At 40.9% G+C, this 20,376-nt stretch overlaps 1 protein-coding gene across 2 annotated transcripts in view; it reads left to right on the top strand.

The window, feature by feature from the left end:
- ryk (receptor like tyrosine kinase) overlaps positions 1–1,430 on the top strand; it is a 309,552-nt gene extending 308,122 nt beyond the window's left edge. For both annotated transcript variants that reach the window (XM_060835028.1, XM_060835027.1), the window contains one exon: positions 431–1,430. In XM_060835028.1, coding sequence (XP_060691011.1) covers positions 431–542 — 112 coding nt within the window. In that variant the 3' untranslated portion in view covers positions 543–1,430. The remainder of the gene's footprint in view (positions 1–430) is intronic.
- Positions 1,431–20,376: the final 18,946 nt, after the last annotated feature.

Genomic DNA, 20,376 nt, shown 5'->3' with positions numbered 1-20,376 from the left:
TCACTAGATTGTCACTAGGCCATAATGTTTAAGGCAGTTGTTAGGTCAGTTGACTGTATAGCTAGTTGGCAATGCAGAGAGGTGCCAACAGCCCTAATCAAGGTTGCCATCAAGGTCCTTCCTCCTTGACTTTTTCCCCATGCCTGGGGTGGGGTTACCCTCAAGTTAATATTATCAGTCGTTTCTCGTTCTCTCTAATGAGAGCATGGCACCTTTACCTTTTAGATGGCAGTTCAGCCCACAGTGATCTGTAGGTGAGCATCCTAGAAGGCATGTTGATCCTGCTGAGGGAAAAGGATATTAAGTGGTCAGGACTAATGCAGCATTCCAGTTCTGAATGTGATCTCACCCTTCCCTGATTCATGTATGATTACTCATGTATAACCTTTACCCTGTAATTTGAAACTATATTTTTGTATTTCCTGAACAGATTTGCAGTGATGGCCTGCTGTTGGGCCTTGGATCGTGATGAGAGACCAAAGTTCCAGCAGCTAGTGCAGTGCCTGACTGAATTTCATGCTGCCTTAGGGGCCTATGTCTGAACTGAGGTCCATTCACAAATGAAATCTTCAACACTAAGCAGAATTAAAATAAGAAACAAAGAAAATCGGGGGAAATATTTCTTCTGAAGCAGAGTGCCTTGAAATTCTTTCTTAGTTTTGTTTTGTAAAATATCGTGATAATGTGAGTTTTGGTATTTCATAATACAGCATCATGTTTACTGAATGAATACATTTTTACTAAGCTCCATATTGGGGTGAGGTTTCTGGAGCAGCCAAATTTATTAGACCAACATCAGTTTTGAACTTGGACGCTCATTTCTTAGCTCCTATTACCTATATTCCATGGGAGCCAGATTTTAAAAATTGTTTATGAAACACATTGTGACATGATTTTTGAATGACTGTGCTGCTGCTTATCTACACCATAGCACCATTTCCCAAATGGTTCACTGCTTCACAAAGCTTTGGTTCATTTTCAGAAGTAACCAAAATCCAGGTCCATTCCTATGCCTTGTGTAATTCTTAAGCCTCTTGCACTTTGAAGCATGCAGGCTTTTCCCCATCATGCAGCAGATAGTTGGACTAGAGAAGGCACATACAGATTTTTAAAAATTTTGTCTGAAAACACGGTAGGTAGGGTATGTTTTACATTTATCACTTGCTGTTGCCATGGTAAAGTTTAATCCATCACAATGTGGCATTCCACTGATATACTTCATTGACCAGTATGGGAGCTTTCTGTTCTTTGGTACGAGGTGGTTGGGATAACTAGGTTAAGACTTTCCTTTGTAAATCAAAATCTTGTATATACTTTTGAACAATTTAATTGTTTGTTAGTTTTAGTTGTCATCTTGTGTTCATCTTTGTACAATTTCATCTTTGTAAAATGCAGAGGATATGATAATAAAGCCGAAAAATATTTCTGAATATTTGTGAAGAATTAGATGAATAATATTTAAACAGCTACTGAGCAAATCAGGCTTGTATTTTTCAGTAATTCACGGATATCTACTTTGAATACTGAATATAGTCCAACATATACCATGGAACCAAGGTAAGGGCAGTTACGTAATTATACAGTTGAGTTGGATGACTATTTGGATAGAAGTGGTCTGCAGAAATTTGGAGAGGAGCATGGGCAATGGAATTGGTGTGGGCATGATGGCTGAATTGCCTCCTACATTTTTTTATCCACTCATAAGAAGTGGATGTCGCCAGCATTTATTGCCTGTCCCTAGTTATTCATTCATAAAGATGTGCAGCACAGAAAGCCAACCAAATATCCTAAATAAATCTATTGCCAGCATTTGGCCCATATCCCTCTAAACATTTCCTATTCATATACCCATCTAGGTACCTTTTAAGTGTTGTAATTGTACCTCTATAAGGTGAACCCTCAGCCTCTGGTGCTCCAAGGAAAATAGCCTCAGTGTATTCAGCCTCGCCCTATAGCTCAAACCCACTAGCCCTGGCAACATTCTTGTAAATCATTTCTGATCCCTTTCAAGTTTCATAACATTATTCTTATAGCAGGGAGACCAGAATTGCACGCAGTATTCCAATAGTGGCCTAACCAATGTCCTGTACAGCTGCAACATGACCTTCCAACTCCTGTATTCAATGCACTGACCAATAAAGGCAGGTATGCCGAACACCGCCTCCACTATCCTATCTACCTGGGACTCCACTTTCAAGGAACTGTGAACCTGCAGCACAAGGTCTCTTTATTCAGCAGCACACCCCAGGACTTTACAATTAAATCCATGAGTCATGCCCTGCATTGCCCTTGAGAAGCTGATGATGAGCTCCGTTCTTGACCTTCTGCAAACCATGCACTGTGGATTGACCCACAATGCAGTGAGTGATTAGATTAGACTTACAGTGAGGAAACAGGCCCTTCGGCCCAACAAGTCCACACCGAACCGCCGAAGCGAAACCCACCCATACCCCTACATTGCCGCCAATTCACCTGACCCGCACATCTTTGGACTGTGGGAGGAAACCGGAGCACCCGGAGGAAACCCACGCAGACACGGGGAGAACGTGCAAACTCCACACAGTCAGTCGCCTGAGTCGGGAATTGAACCCAGGTCTTCAGGCGCTGTGAGGCAGCAGTGCTAACCACTGTGCCACCGTGCCGCCCTGAGTGAGAGAATTGCAGGAGTTTGACCCAGTGAACTACTCCGTAAAAGTCACGTGAGCTAGACAAAACTGCTTATACGTTCCGTTCACAAGTTTCAGTGACATTGTGACTGTCATAACTTGGTGTTGAATGAGCCATTGCACTATAAGAACTATTGTAATGGTTTCACTATTGTTAAACTGAGTTCTGAGAATGGGTCACCAGACCCAAACTCTGATTTCTCTTCATAGATGTTGGCAGACCTGTCTAGATTTTACAGCAACCTCTGTTTTTGTTTCTGATTTAAAGCATCCACAGTTATCCATCACTGTTTTGTACTCAGTTTAAAAAATCACAGACAAACCAAAATATCAGTTAAATTTCCAGTCAAGGTGTATTTGTTAATTAATTAGAAATGAAAAAAAAGGCATCATTTTAAAATACTGGATGCAAAAATGTTTTTGTTGTATTTCCTTGAAGTTTAAACTCTGTTTTTAAGTACTTTCACTGTTCAATAATTCCACTGATTTCCTCAGTTCTCAGAGTTTTTGAGAGAGAGAAAGAGGGATTATTTCTGTCTGCATTTAACCAATCAGAGAGCTGTTATCAAGCAGAGTTTCCTTAACTTGGAACTCAGTGCCATTCACTCTTGACTTTGCCCTCCTATTGCCTCTGAAAAACAATATTGCACTACTCAACAAATATTACACTTGAAATTGCAAATCCTTCCTGGTATTCTAGTTATAGCATAGAGTCATAGAGATTTACAGCAAGGAAACCAACCCTTGGGTCTAACCCATCCATACCGACCAGATATCCCAAAGTTCACCATTCATTTCAGTTTATACTTCCAAAATGAAAAATCTATCATCTCTTGCATACTTCCACCCTTAAAGAAAATGGAATGCTGTTTTAAATGTTTCACCCAACACAAAATTAAATCCATTTACTCATTCATTTCTTTATACAGAATTTGAACAATTTTGTGTCACTTACTTCCCAGATTATTTAAGCTATTTATGAAGAATTAGCTATTTTATCTTTCTCCAAAAATGTGAATAAATCTTACATTGAACAGTTGAGTCAATAACTTCAATGGAACAATCATGCATTTTGAGTCTGAAATTAGAGTCTACAAAAACTAACAGTCTCCTTTACCATTGAAGAGTACATCTTCTTATATTGATTTAATTTCTTTGAAAAGTACTCTGCTGACTTGTCATACCCTGACTTGTCATATTCCTGTAAAGCTACAAATAATTTTATAAGATTTCATAACATCACCTAACACCAGTTTATTTATTAGAATTGTCTTTAGCTTCACAATGTCTGCTTGGCACTCTGCAGACAATGCTACCTTTGCCTTTTTTAAAATAACAAACTTGTTTCAGGTACTGCAATTTTGCAGAACTTAAGCAAATATTCAACCCACATTTGGACAGAAGGTTCAGTTCTTGGAAAGGAAATGATTGTAGCACTTGAACATAAATGTGTCAAATCTGTTTCACACTTTGGATTTGAAAAAACATTAGGTTAGTTGAAATTCTGTGGTTACCTTTTTCTGGAAAGGACCAGAACATGATGAGATTTTTAAGAAAGCATTTTAAAAAGAAGCTTGCCTGAAAGACAGTAGTTTCCCAACCAGTCTCATGAGTCAAGCTCTGGAAGGAGTAAAGCAGTAGAAAGGTCAAGGAGTCAGCTTTGAGACCATGATCCCTATCGATATCAATGATATCAGTTGTAAAGACTGATGAATCAGTGTGATTTTAATGAGTTGAGTGAGTGGTCAAATTCATGGCAGGTGAAGTATGATGTGAATAAATTTGAGATTATCCACTTTAGTAGCAAAAAGAGGAAGGCAGATTATAATCTGAATGGTGATGGATTATGAAAGCGGAGACCTGAGTGTCCTGGTACACCATTTGTTGAAAGTATGCTTGCAGATGCAGCAGGCAGTGAAGAAGACAAGTGGTATATTGGCCTTCATAATGAGAGGTTTCAAATACAGGAGCAGAGATGTCTTGCTGCAATTATACAGGGCCTTGGTGAGGCCGCATCTGGAATATTATATACTGGTTTGGTTCCTTACCTAAGGAAAGGTGTTCTGGCTATGGAAGAAGAGGGTTTACCACATGGAATTTATGCAGTCTAAGATCAGGCGGTTCCGGATTTGGTGGTCAGTAATGAGGCAGACTTTATTAGGGAGCTTAAGGTGAAGGAACCTCTAGGGGGCAGTGAGCATAATATGAAAGTAACCCTGCAATGTGAGAGGGAGAGACTGGATTCTAGATGCAGCAATATTACATGTGAGTAAATATAACTACAGGGCATGAGGGAGAAGCTAGCCAGAGTTGATCGGAACAAACCAAAGATCTGTGGATGCTTTGATTGGAAGGGGAGGCTAGCAAGGAAGACAGTGGAGCAGAAGTGACAGGGGTTTTGGGGTGGCACAGCAGAAATTCATCCCAAGGAAGAAGCACACTAAGGGGAGGCTGAAGCAACCATGGCTTAACAGGAAAATTAGAGACTGCATAAAAACAAAAGTAAAATCATGCAATCTCATGAAAGGTTAATAAGGAGCAGTTTATCAGATGTTTTGCAAACATTAAGGTACGTAAATCCACCTGACAAGATGTATCCCAGGCTGTTATGGGAGGGAAGTGAGAAGCACCCACGTCCACTTAACCGGACTCTCCTCATAGCCCTTAATTCCTTGCGAGATCAAGGATTTATCAATCTCTGTCTTGAAGACATTTAACGTCCCGGCCTCCACTGCGCTCGTGGAAATGAATTCCACAGGCCCACCACTCCCTGGCTGAAGAAATGTCTCCTCATTTCCATTCTAAATTGACCCCCTCTAATTCTAAGGCTGCGCCAATGGGTTCTAGTTGTTTAACTTCCAAGCATCCACCCTTTCTAAGCCATGCATTATCTTGTAAGTTTCTATGAGATCTCCCCCAATCTTCTAAACTCTAATGAATACAATCCCAGAATCCTCAGCCATTCATCATATGTTGGGCCGGCCATTCCAGAGATCTTCCATGTGAGTCTCCGCTGGACACGCTCTATTGTCAGTATGTCCTTCCTGAGGTGTGGTGTCCAAAACTGGACACAGTATTCTAAATGGGGCCTAACTAAAGCTTTAGAAAGTCTCAGAAGCACATCGCTGCTTTTAATTTCCAACCCTCTTGAGATAAATGACAACATTACATTTGCTTTCTTAATCACACACTCAATCTGCAAGTTAACCTTCAGAGAATCCTGGACTTGTTCTAATCTGACCCTGCACATCTAAGAATTTAGAAATCTCATCCTTAACATGGATTCTAGAATTTTACCTACAACCAATGTTAGGCTAATCGGCCTATAATTTTCCATCTTTTATCTTGATCCTTTCTTGAACAAGGGGTTTACGACAGTGATTTTCTAATCATCTGGGACTTTCCCTGATACCTGTGACTTTTGAAAGATTACAACCAATGTCTATGCTATTTCCTCAGCCACCTCCCTCAGAACTCTAAAAAGTAGCCCATCGGGGCCAGGAGATTTATTAATTTTTAGACCTTTTAGCTTTTCTAGCACTTTTGCTTTTGTAATGCCTACCATACTCAACTCTGCCACCTGACTCTCCTTAATTGTCGGGATATTACTTATGTCTTCCTCTGTGAAGACTGACGCAAAGTACTTGTTAAGTTCTTCAGCTATTTCCTTATCTCCCATCACAAGCCTTCCAGCATCAATTTGGAGTGGCCCAATGTCTACTTTTGCCTCTCATTTGTTTATAATATATTCAAGGAAACTTTTACTATAATTTCTAATATTACTGGCTATCCTACCCTCATATTTGATCCTCTCCTTCTTATTTCTCTCTTTGTTATCCTCTGTTTGTTTTTGTAGCCTTCCCAATCTTCTAATTTACCAGTGCTCTTAACCACTTCATAGGTTGTCTCTTTCTCTTTGATACATTTCCTGGCTTCTGTTGTCAGCCATGACTGTCTAATTCCAACCACCCGGATAATCTTTCTTTTCTTTGGGATGAATCTCTGTGCTGTGTCTTCAATTACACCCAGAAATTGGTGTCTCCTAGATTAAAATCCCACATGTAGATTAAAATCCCATGATAATTGCCATACCATATTTACAGGCATTAGTTATCTCTTTGCTTATTGCTCACCCCAATGTGATGTTATTATTTGGTGGCATATAGACTAGACCTGTCAGTGAATTTTTTTCTCTTAGAATTTCTAATTTAGAACATAGAACATAGAAAAGTACAGCACAGAACAGGCCCTTTGGCCCACGATGCTGTATCGAGGTTTAATCCTAATGTCAAATATAGTAACTTAACCTATGCACCCCTCAATTCACTGCTATCGATGTGCATGTCCAGCAGTTGCTTAAATGTCCCCAGTGACCACCACCACTGTCAGCACATTTCATGCATTCACAACTCTCTGCGTATGGATCCATGCAAATGGATTCAAACTCATTCTCCAAAGAACCTGTATCATCTGTTAGCACTGCTCTGATGTCGTCCTTGAATATCTGCGCCATACCACCTCTCTTACCTTCTGTCTGTCCTTCCGAATAGTCTGGTACCCCTGGATATTTAACACCCAGTCATGACCATCTTGTAACCATGTCTCCGTAATATTCATTCGCTATAATTTGTGCCGTTAATTCATCAACTAGATATGTCTAAGAGTAGAGGGCATAGTTTCAAAATGAGGAGCAAGTGGTATTTAGATTAGATTAGATTCCCTATAGTGTGGAAACAGGCCGTTCGGCCCAACAAGTCCACACTGACCCTCCAAAGAGTAACCCAGTTCCCTCTGACTAATGCACCTAACACTATGGGTAATTTAGCATGGCCAATCCACCTGTTCTGCACGCCTTTGATCTGGGGGAGGAAACCCACGCAGGCACAGATAAAATGTGCAAACTCCACACAGACAGTCACCCAAGGCTGAAATTGAACCTGGGTCCCCGGCACTGAGGCTGCAGTGCTAACCACTGTGCCACCTCAAGACAAGAAGTGAGAATGTTTTTCTCCTAGGGGATGATAGAAACATGGAACATGCTGCGTGAGAGGATAGGAGATGCAAGTACATTTGTAACATTTACAAAGCATTGGGATGTATACTCAAAATGCTGGGGCATAGTGAACTATGGATCAAGTGCAGGTAAATGGGATTAATGCTGTTTGGTGGGCCGAAGGGCCTGTTCTGTGAAACAAGAATTGTTAACTGTAAGGATGGTATGAACTTCCAAAAGGACAAGGTTGGTGGAGTGAGCAAATAGGTGGCAGGTGAGCTTCAGTGCAGAATGTGAGATGATATATTTTGGTCAGAAAGACATTCAAAGACAATACAAAATAGGGGGTGGAGGAGTAGGTGGACTTAGGTGTTTATGCAAAGATCATTGAAGGTGACAGGACAGGTGGAGAGAACAGTTAATAAAGTATACAATGTTCTCAGTTTTATTCACAGGGTCTTAGAGTACAAAAGCAGGGGCATGATGTTGAACTTGTTAGACTTCAGCTGGAGCATTGTGTACTGTTCTGGGCACCACATTATCAAAGTGATGTGAATGCATTGGACAGAATGCAAAATAATTTGCAAAGATGGTTCCAGGAATGAGAAATTTCAGGTATGAGGGTAGCTTGAAGAAGTTGGGATTGTTCTCCATGGAAAGAAGAAAGCCAAGAGGAGATCTAATAGAAATGTTCAAATTCATGAGCAAGCTGGAAAGAGTAGATAGGGAGCAGCTGTTACAGCTTGTAAAATGAACAAGAATGAGAGAGTATAGGTTTAAAGTGACATGCAAACAAAGCTTTTCCACTCAACGAGTGGCTAGGATATGGAATGTGTTGCCTGGAAATCTGGTGGTTCAATTGAGTCATTCAGGAGGGCTATAAGTGATCACTTGGATAGAAATAGTGTGAAAGGGATATGGGGGAAAGGCAAGAGATTGGCATTTTGTAATGAAGCTCATTTGAAGTTGGTGCAGTCATAATGGCACGAAAAGCTTCCTTCTGGCTGTGATAATTCATTTAAACAGTGAACAGCTGTAGAATTACAAAGTAAAGGAAGATTGAAGTTTTAGAGTTGTGGGTCATAAGTTGGTCTGCAGATGTGGCAAATTACTAAGAAGGTGAATGAAATACAGTATTATCTTTTATTACAAGAGGAACTGAAATTAAAAGTATTACTCTTTGGTTATACAGAGTATTGGTGAGACCACATTTCAAACACTTTGTGCAATTTGGACTCTTTATGGTGGTAAATGTTTGGAGATGGTTCATAAGTAGTTTACTGGATTGATACTTGGACTGAATGGATTGTCTTATGAGGAACTGTTGGACAGATTTGACTTGTTCACACTAGAGTTAAAATGTGAGAGCGATGACTTGATTGAAGTGTATAAATTCCTGAAAGGTCTTGGCAAAGTAAATACAGAATGCATGTTTGCACTTAAGGGAGAGTTCCAGCACTCATATATTGTTACAAATCATTTAAAAAACAGATAAGAGGATTTTTTTTTCTCAAAAGGTTGTGTGACTTTGGAACTATCTGCCTCCGAAAGTGGTGGAAACAATATATGTAAAGAATTTTTAAGGTGGAGGTGGATAGATTCTTGTTAGGGAGGGGCATCAAAGATTATCGGGGAGAGATGGGGAATGTGGAATTTGGATCATAAACAGATCATATTGGATGACAGACTGGGCTGTTTCTGTTCCTAATTGGAACTTAGAACATATAATTCATATCCTTCATACATTCACGCACGTATTCTTCTGAGAGACAAGATTGCTGTTTATCAGAAATTATTTTTTAAGGCTTCGTGGCATTGCTGGAATTCAGAATTTTTCAGCAATGGAGGACTTTAGCACTCTTTCAGATTCCATACAGCATCATTTTCATTTAGTAATTCAGATTTCCTTTTCTGTTCAACCCTTCCATTTTGTTCCTGAAGTGTTTAGAAATTTACAGTTTTTTACAGAAAGATGAATTGATGCGTTAACTAAATGATGCAAATCATTCTGATGTAATAGTCACTTGCAAAGCATAACATAGATTTCAAACAGCAGTACATTTTAGTTTTGTGGTAGAAATGATCAGAGGTACAATCACATCATAGTCAATCATGTTTTTACTGGTTTAATCTCTCCTTTATCTATTCAGCGCAGTTCTTCCTCCCCTTGCCCTCTTTCATCACATTTTTATGTCAGTTCTAAAGAACTAATTGACTTGAAACATTAGCATTCTGTCTCTCTTCACCAATTTCCTGTTCACAGTGAGAGGAAGCATTTGCGTTTATAGAATTACAGAATGGTTACAGCATGGAAGGGGGCCATTCAGTCCTCTGTAAAACACATCTCATCGAGCACTGCGTCTTTACATTTTCACTGTGGCCCTGCACTTTTCTCTTCAGATAATAATCCAAAACTACCTTTGAAAGTCAATATTGAATCTGCCTCCTTTATGTTCTCAGGTAACACATACCAGATCCCAACCACTTGCTCCAGATAGAAATTTCTCTTCATGTCACCATTGCTTCTTTTGCTAATTATGTTAAATCTCTAGTCCTTGTCCCTTCCACCTATGGACACAATTTCTGTCCAATTATTCTATCCTAAACCCTTGTTGACATCCATATGGCATGTTCTTTAACAGTCCATGTACAGTACACCACTAATGTGTGGTGAACATGAACCCTCTCCTTTACCTTATAAAAAATCTCAAGCTACTGGTATATCTAATTTTCCTTTAAGAAATGCATGATTTTTTTTCTTAATTAAACCAAATTTTCCCATGTGATTGCTAATGGTGTTTTGAATTGTGGTTCTACAAAGCTTTCCCAGGACTGACTCATCTGTAGTTGCTGGGCCTGTTCTTGACTCTTTTGTTTCAACTAGAGTGTAACTTGGCAATTGTCCAGTCGTCTGGCACCACCCTGAGTCTGAGAAAGACTGAAAAATGATGGCCAGTGCCTTACTGTATGAATCCTGAATTTCTAACCAGCCTCTCTCCTCATCCTGCAACACGATACGGGCATCCACATTTATTGCTCATTCCTAGTTGCCCTATAGAAAACAGTGGAGGGAGTGAAGGTGATGGAGGGAATGTCAACCCAACAATTATTGACTATATTTGTCACAACTCATTAACTCCCCCTGACCACAGTCCCTCACATTCTGCTGTGTGCCCTGAAGCTTCTATTCCGTTATGGTAACTGCATCTCTGTTGTAAATGTTCAAATGATGCTTTATTTGATACCAACACTTCTGATATGAAAACTATCTAAATGTTTCTGGTGCTAGGGGCTACATATTGGCATGCATAGAAGATTGACTTGCTAACAAGAAGCAGAGAGCTGAAATTAATGTTTTTGTTGCAGGCCAACAGGATGTCACAAGTGGTGTGCCACAGGGGCCAGTGCTAGGGTTTCAACTCTTCACAATTTATATAAATGAGCTCCGTGAAAGTGATGGCTGATCCCTTCATCCAAATCACTTATATAAATTGCTAAATTTGTTGATGACACAATGATATGTAGGAATGTGGATTGAAAAGAGAACAGAAGGAGCCTGCAAAGGTATATAGATAGGTTAGGTGAGTGATCAAAGATGTGGCAAATGAAGTACAATGTGGAAAAGTGTGAAATTGGCAGAAATAATAAAAAGCATATTATCTAGTTAGTGAGAGCTTGCAGGGCTTTGACATATGGAGAGATTGGTGTCCTCTTGCATGAACCACAGGAGGTCAGAATGCAGTTACAGCGAGTAATCAGGAAAACTCATAGAATATCATGGTTTATTGCAAGGGAAATTGGATGCTGGAGTAGGGAGGCTATGCTTCAGTTATACCAGACATTTGTGAGGCTGCATCTGGAATATTGTGTATAGTACTGGCCACCATACTTACAAGACAATGTTAATGTATTGGAAGCAGTTCAGAGAAGCTTTACTCGACTAATACCTGGAATAGGTGAATTGCATTATGAGAAAAGGCTAGGCAGTCTAGACATGTATCCTCTGGAGTTTAGAAGAGTTAGTGGTAATTTTATTACAGCACATAAAAGCTGAAGGGAGTTGACCAGGTGACCATGGAAAAGATGTGTCTTCTTGTATGAGAATCTAGATCTCAGGGTCAGAGTTGAAAAATAAGGAAGCACCCATTTAAGACAGCGATGAAGAAACTTTCTTTTTCTTACAGATGGTTGGTAGTCTTTGGAATTCCCTTCCTCAAAAGAGATGCAGAATGTTGAAATATTTTTAAGATTAAAAAGTTGATATATTCTTGATTTGCAAGAGGATTAAGGATTATTGTGGATATGCTGGAATGTCAAATTGAGGTTAAAATCAGATCAGTCATGATCTTATCAAATGGCAAAGCAGGCTCGCAGGGCTGAGTGTCCTACTCTTGTTCTTTATTTGTATGTTCTTCCTTATTCTTAATCAGAAAGCCCATACAATGGCTCTCAGCTGTGTATGCCAGCACTTTGCTCTCACTTTTTCCCTTTCCTTCCAGAACCATGTCAGGGTTTCCGGGATCCTCACTTTCTACCCCGTCAACCTCTGTTTTCACTGGATCTCCATTGCCATTTCCATCCCCTCCCACATAATGACATTACAAATAACATCCTCCCCTCCCTTCCAGGATCCTGAAGGGACCATTTCACCATAACATCATAATCAACTTCTCAGTCACCTCAACCCCCTTTCCCTTAGTCTCCTGTAGGCACAGGAGTTGCAACATCTGCCCTTTCATTGTCTCACTGCCCATGATAAGGGATCCCGCCAGGCAAAGCAGCAGTTCATTTACAATGTTCTCCTCTGCACTGGGGAAAACAAAGACCACAGAATCACTGCAATGGAGGAGACCATTCAGCCCATCATGCCTTCAGCAATTTGCCAATAAGTATCATTGTCATGCCTTCTCCCTGTATCATTGCAAATTGTTCTCTTCTAAATCACATGCTTGAATGTTTTATAAATGCCTCAAATGGACTGGCTCCACCTCACCCAGGCAGTTCACTCCACATGTGTGTATAAGTTTTATCTCGTTTCATTTTTGCTTCTTTTACCAATAACTTTAAATCTGTGCCTTCTCATTCTTTAATTAACTTAAACAGTTTCTCCCAATCGTTAACACTAACTCTCCTCCTCCCCATTGACTAATGTCCAGGCCCCCTCATAATTTTGAATGGCCATAGCAGATCTCCTTTCAACCTTCTTTTCTGCTTGGCCAAGCAACTGAAGGTCCACATCTCTGAAACTGTGCTCCCAAATCATTTCTGCATTTTCTCCAATGCCTCCACCGAAATGTTCCTCTAAGCTGCTTGTCCATGAGATTCCTCCAAGGCTCTGTGCACTCCAATCATAGTAATCTATGTGGGCAGGTGCACTGAAAAATTAAATTTATTAGTTCACATCCTTCTTTAAGGCAACACAGTATTCCAGATGACGCCAAACTGATGTCTGACAAAATGTCAACACAACCTCTGGCTCTTGTATGCATATTTCCTATTAAAGTCATGGAGATGTACAGCACATCCATGGGGTGTGATTGTCACTAGCTTAGAGTCATAGAGATGTATAGCATGGAACCCTTCGGTCCGACCCGTCCATGCTGACCAGATATCCCAACCCAATCTAGTCCCATCTGCCAGCACCCGGCCCATATCCCTCCAAACCCTTCCTATTCATATACCCATCCAAATGCCTTTACAATGTTGCAATTGTATCAGCCTCCACCACATCCTCTGGCAGGTCATTCCATACATGTACCACCCTCTGTGTGAAAATGTTGCCCCAGAGGTCTCTCTTATATCTTTCCCCTCTCACCCTAAACCTATGCCCTCTAGTTCTGGACTCCCCGACCCCAGGGAAAAAACTTTATGTATTTATCCTATTCATGATTTTGTAAGCCTCTATAAGGTCACCCCTCAGCCTCCCACGCTCCAGGGAAAACAGCCCCAGCCTGTTCAGCCTCTCCCTGTAACTCAAATCCTCTAACCCTGATAACATCCTTGTAAATCTTTTCTGAACCCTTTCAAGTTTCACAACATCAAGTCCATGCCAGCAAGAAAAAAAATGCAGCCACTTTTGAGGGCTTTGATTTAAAAACGGAAGGGCATCTTTTTATGTTCATTGATAAGATGTGGGCATCAGTAGATGGCCAGTATTTATTACCTGCCCCTGCTTGCCCTTGAGCAGGTGCTAGTGAGCTGCCTTCTTGAATCACTGTATTCCACATTCTGTAAGTTGACCCATAATGCCCTTAAAGAGAGCGCCAATTCCAGGATTTTGACCCAGTGACCATGAAGGAATGGTGATACATTTCTAAATCAGGATGGTGAGTGGCTTGGTTGGGAACTTGCAGGTGGTGATGTTCCTATGTATCTGCTGCCCTTGTCCTTGGAGATGGAAGTGGTCATGAGTTTGGAGCTGCTCTCATCCAGGCAGATAGAGAATAGTAAAAATTTGGAACTCTATTCTAAAGGATCTCAATGATCTCCATTGGCTTGGGCTGCTATGTCTTTAGACTGAACTTCTCCCACAGTTGATTGTCTGCAGGTTGTGACTTCACACACACTTGGTTCTCTAGAGCACTGGGTGTCTATGCTCGTACTCATAGATGCTGTATTGTCTGATTAGCTACTGCTCTTAGTCCTTTGCATCATTAGTTTGCCTTTAAAATGAGAGAAGGCAGTGGCATGGTGATTCGTAATCCAGAACCCTGAGTTAATACTCATCACCTGAGAGGCTAGTAGAACCAGACACCTTAGTGAATTTTTCAATGTCATTTGAACATATATTTGAGGAAGATTGATTTTTTGTCTTAAGAGGGAGAAGTTGGAATATGAGACATAAGGAGTATGAGAAGATTCTTTCACAGTCCTAGTGGACTGAATGACCTCCTTTCAGGAAACCATTCGATGATTTTTTTTGGAGTTGAATTTCAAAATCACTATGCTTTCATGGTGTAACTGAATGTGCAAGCAGATTTATTAATTTGGTTTTCTTGTGGTTTTTTTTTGGCTGTAAATAACCTACTCAAAATAGTGAAATAATAGTGAAGGTCTACTAAGAAAAGGTATAGTAGAAAGAAATGCCAAAAGTTAGAAATACCAAAACAACTTTAGCATCTAAAGCACATCTTGCAGTGTGCTAGGGATACCACAAGAAGCTTCACAATTTGATGATTTGATTCCAACAGTAAACTGGCAGAAAAACGTGCGGACAATTTTGATGATGATACCCACAACATATTAAAATATGGTAATAAACTACACCATCAAAACAGTGTTTTTCCCAAGAACTTGTGGCTAGAGCAGGACCCAATCCAGAAGAGTACTCTAATCCCACAGCTTTACATACGTCATTTAGAATGGTTGCACACGATTTAGGATATCAAGGGCCAGCAGCTAAAAATAAAATTTCATAATTACTAGAACGTGTAGCAAGCGGTCAAATAGATTCAAGGAAAGAGAATGCTTACTATAAGACCGTAAGATGTTATGAACAGAAGTAACCTTTTCAGTCCATCTAGTCAGCACCACCCCTCAATAACATCAAAGCTGATCTGATCATCTTCATCTCCATTTTTCTGCCTTTTCCCTATACCCCTTGATTCCCTTACAGATTAAAAATCTATCTCAAGCTTCAATATATCTAATGACCCAGCCTTGACAGCTCTGGAGGAAAGAATTCTATACATTCACTATCCTCTGAGAGAGAAAAATTCACCTCATCTCTGTCTTAAATGTGAAACCCCTTTCTCTGATGTAATACCTTCTAGTCCTAGACTCTCCCACAAGGGGAAACAACTTTTCCACATCTGCCCTATCAAGCTCCGCTTCCAGCCTCCCCAACCCATACACAAATGCATATTGAGGAGAATAAGAACAATGCTCCAAAGAATACTAAGGACTGACTTTATGACGATTAACGGAAAGAAAAATAGAAATGTGAAGACCGCTGAACAGCAAAGATGGATAAGGCAGGCCAATGGGGAGTTCACAAGAAAGTTCATAGAATACAAGAAAGAGTAATCAAAAGAAATTGGCCAAGAAAGCTGATCTCCAGAGGGTAGGAGAGAGGGACTGTTAGCCTCAAGACTGCTTTTGACCAAGTGTAACATCAAGGAAACCAAATAAAAACAAGTCAATGGAAATTGGGAGAACACGCTCCACTTTTTTTTTCATCCATGGGATGTGAGTGTCACTATCTTAGAGTCATAGAGATGTACATCATGGAAACAGACCCTTCGGTCCAACCCGCCCATGCCGACCAGATATCCCAAGCCAATCTAGTCCCACCTGCCAGCAGGTGCTATGGCAGCACGGTGGCACAGTGGTTACCACTGCTGCCTCACAGCGCCAGAGACCCGTGTTCAATTCCCGCCCCAGACAACTGCTTGTGCTAAATTGCCCGTAGTGTTAGGTGAAGGGGTAAATGTAGGGGTATGGGTCTGGGTGGGTTACGCTTCGGCGGGTCGGTGTGGACTTGTTGGGCCGAAGGGCCTGTTTTCACACTGTAAGTAATCTAATCTAATCACCCGGCCCATGTCCCTCCAAACCCTTCCTATTCATATACCCATCCAAATGCCTCTTAACTGTTGCAATTGTACCAGCCTCCACCACTTCCTCTGGCAGCTCATTCCATGCATGTACCACTTTCTGTGTGAAAAAGTTTCCCCCTAGGTCTCTTTTATATCTTTCCCCTCTCACCCTAAACCTATGCCCTCTAGTTCTGGATTTCCCTACGCGAAGGAAAAGGGTTTATCTATTTATCCTATCCATGCCTTTCATCATTTTGTAAACCTCTATAAGGTCACCCTTCAGCCTCCAACACGCCACGGAAAACAGCCCTAGCCAGTTCAGCCTCTCCCTATAGCTCAAATCCTCCAACATCCTTGTAAATCTTTTCTGAACCCTTTCAAGTTTCACAACATCTTTCCGATAGGAAGGAGACCAGAACTGCACACAATATTCCAACAGTGGCCTAACCAATGTCCTGTACAGCCACAACATGACCTCCCAACTCCTGTACTCAGTACTTTGACCAATAAAAGAAAGCATACCAAATGCTTTCTTCACTATCCTATCTACCTGTGACTCCACTTTCAAGGAACAATGAACCTGCACTCTAAGGTCTCTTTGTTCAGCGACACTCCCTAGGACCTTACCATTAAGTGTATAAGTCCTACTAAGATTTGCTTTCCCAAAATGCAGCACCTCGCAATTATCTGAATTAAACTCCATCTGCCACTTCTCAACCCATTGGCCCATCTGGTCAAGATCCTGTTGTAATCTGAGGTAACCTTCTTCGTTGTCTACTACACCTCCAATTTTGGTGTCATCTGCAAACTTACTAACTTTACCTCTTATGCTCACATCCAAAGCTTTTATTGCCCAGAGTGGTTAAAGATAACCATGTTGCTGTGGGTCCGGAGTCACATGTTGGTCTGTCCTCTTAAGGATGGCAGTTCCCTTCCCTAAAAGACAATAGTGACCAGGCTGTTCTGACAATTGACAGTTTTATGTGATTGCCATTAGGCTGGCTTTTCATTGAATACAAATTTCACCATCTACCACGGTGGGATTCAAATTCATATTCCTAGGATATTAACCTGGGTCTCTGGCTTGCTAGTCCAGTGATATTAGCACAATCCACTACCTCCCCCAGAAACATACTTGGCATTTAAGAAGTTTTACGGTTGTTGGAGGTCAGTCATCTCAACTCCAGGACATCTCTGCAGGAGTTCCTCAGGGGTAATGTCCGAGACCCAACCATCATCAGCTGATTCAAAAATTACCTTCCCTCCAATATAAGGTCAGAAGTTCCCCATGGGTTGGGACAGTCATGCCTCAATTTTCTGTTTTGTCAGGTCCTTTGTTTTAAAGACAACTTCATATGCTTTAACTAATTCTACTTTATCTATTCCTAAAATTGCTGTAATTATTACTCTCTCACTACAAATATATGTGAAAGTATGATTAAAGATGATACAGGTACACAGTCCTTTATCTAAAATCCTCGGGGCCAGTTGTTTTTTCAGAATTCAGAATTTTTTTGGATTTTCGAATAAATAACATTTTCACAGTGAAATTAAAAAATTTACCGAACAGCAGATGCACGTGTGAATAGTATGAACGCTGAGACGCAATTTAAAAAAATAAATATCAGAAGTGGGGATGTTCACTGATTCTTGCCAAAGGACGTCATTTTGTCAGAGGGAGACATTGGTCAGGAGAGTTAAATCAGTATGAAAGTACCTGCTTGTTTGCATTTGCACAGGGCAAAAAATGACCATTTGAGGTATTTTACAATAATTTAAGAGATTATTTAGCAAAGATGGCTAAAGAAACTGTTAGAGGTTAAGCTTTGCCATATCAAATCCAAATCCGTGTTTGAGCGGTGTTAAAATTCAGTATCAAGATTAAAATTAACTGTCTTAAGACAAAGTATGTCAGGAAGCGATTTTCTACAGAGAGAGACAGACCAGGATGTAAGCTATCAAGGGGAGGTAAAGGGTCTGCAGAGAGATATAGACAAGGAAATATGTGTGTGGCAAAAATAAGGCAGTTGGATTACAATGTAGGAATGCGAACTTGTCCATTTTGGCAGGAAGGTGAGAAAAGCTGCATACTTTGTTATTTCATTCACAGGATCAGAGTGTTACTGGCTCAACACTAGTTGCTCCTTCCCTCATTTGTAAAGCAGACTTTTCCAACGTGGTCATAATTACACTCAATTCAATTTTTTTTAAAAATTGAATTCAAATTCTACCATCTGCAGATCCCCAGAACATAATCTAGGTCACTGGATTGACAATCTCACAATTATACCATTAGTCCACCTCTTATCATATTAGTTGAGATCTCAAAGATACAGAGGGATCTTGGTGATCTGATAAAGTTATTCTGCAGCTGCAACAAATGACTAGTCGGGCAACTGGAATAATGCCATTGTCCAAGGTGAATGGAATATAACAAGGAGTTTTTGCTACAGTAGTACGGAACATTGATGAGACCACATATGGAACATCATGTTCAATTTAGATGTCTATAGAGACATAGAGATGTGCAGCACAGAAACAGACCCTTTGGTCCAACTCGTCCATGCCGCTCAGATATTCTAACTTAATGTGGTCCCACTTACCAGCACTTGGCCCTTATCCATCTAAACCCTTCCTATTCATGCACCCATCTAGATGCCTTTTAAGTGCTGTAATTATATCAGCCTCCACCACTTCCTCTGGCAGCTCATTCCATACTCGCAGCAAAATTCTGAGTGAAAAAGTTGGCCCGGAGGTCCCTTTTACATCTCTCCCCTCTCACCCTAAACCTATGCCCTCTAGTTCTGGACTCTCCCATCCCAGGGAAAAGACCCAGAGATATGAAAATAATGTAGGAATTTTATTTGAAAAAAATCTCCAATTGTTCCGAAGCAGCTGAGAGCAGCTTTGGCAGTCTCTTTTCGAGGATGAAAGGTTGACCAGATTGGACCTGGATCCATTGGCATTTCCGAGAGGATTGCAGAAAGTTAATAGCTGGAGTAAAATCAAAATGTTGGAGAAACTCAGCAGATCAGGCAGCATCTGGGAAAGAGGGCTTGAAGCATGAACTCAGTTTTATCACCATAGATGTTGCCAGCACTGCTGAGTTTCTGCAGCATTCTCTACATTTGTTTCAGGTTTGCAGCATCTGCAGGATTTTGCTTTACTTTGAGTGGGTACCCAGAGGACTTTATTTTTGTGGGTGAGATTAATATTAGGGTCATGGGTTAAAGATAAGAGTTGTCCCTTTTAAAACAAGTATGAGAAATATTTTGTCAGGAAGTTATTATTCTGTGGAATTCCCTTCCCCAAAGAACAGTGAAACATTTTCTGCAGAGAGAGACAGACCAGGATGTAAGCTATCAATGGGAGATAAAGGGTCTGCAGAGAGATGTAGACAGGGAAATATGTGTGTGGCAAAAATAAGGCAGTTGGATTACGATGTGGGAGAATGCAAACTTGTCCATCTTCCTTCACACCTATCCCCTCCACCCTCCTCTCTGACCTATCACCTTCTCCCTGACCTATCAAGACTCTCAGCTCCTTTTGCCCCAGTCCCACCCACCTCCCATTTATCTCTCCACCCCCTTGGCTCACAAGCCTCATTCCTGATGAAGGACTCCTGCCCAAAACGTTGATTCTTCTGCTCCTCGGTTGCTGCCTGAGCTGCTGCACTTTTTCAACAGCACACTCCCGACCCTGATCTCCAGCATCTGCAGTGCTCACTTTCTCCTTGAGAAATGACTGACCAGGCTCCAGGGACTGAATATCCAACTCCTGCTTCTGTTTCTGATATTTTTTCACACATTTCTTTCCTCTTTCAGATTGGTATTTATCCTGAGATGAGCCACGCTCAAACTTCCTATCATTGGCTGAAATAAAGTCAATTTCCTCAGGTGGGGAGTTCCTCCTTCGGGTGCTAGCAAGATGCAAACTTGTTGTTAGCTGAGGAGAGGCATTGACGGAAAGCTGCCACGTATGGAGGTGATAATATCAGGCTCTGAGGAGAGCATAATCAATCCATTCTTTTCAATGTTTTTTAGTTCATTCATAGGATGAAGGCATTGCTGGCTGTGCCAGTATTTAATGCCCCCCTCCCCTCCACTTGCCCAGAGGAAGTGGTAGTGAGCTGCTTTCTTGAACACTGTAGTCCATGTAATGTAGGTAGCTTTACAATGCTATT

Source organism: Hemiscyllium ocellatum, chromosome 13 (genome assembly GCF_020745735.1).
Source record: "Hemiscyllium ocellatum isolate sHemOce1 chromosome 13, sHemOce1.pat.X.cur, whole genome shotgun sequence".
Lineage (NCBI taxonomy): Eukaryota > Metazoa > Chordata > Chondrichthyes > Orectolobiformes > Hemiscylliidae > Hemiscyllium > Hemiscyllium ocellatum.
The sequence above is the reverse complement of the archived record's forward strand: the minus strand, read 5'-3'. Positions and strand labels throughout refer to the sequence as shown.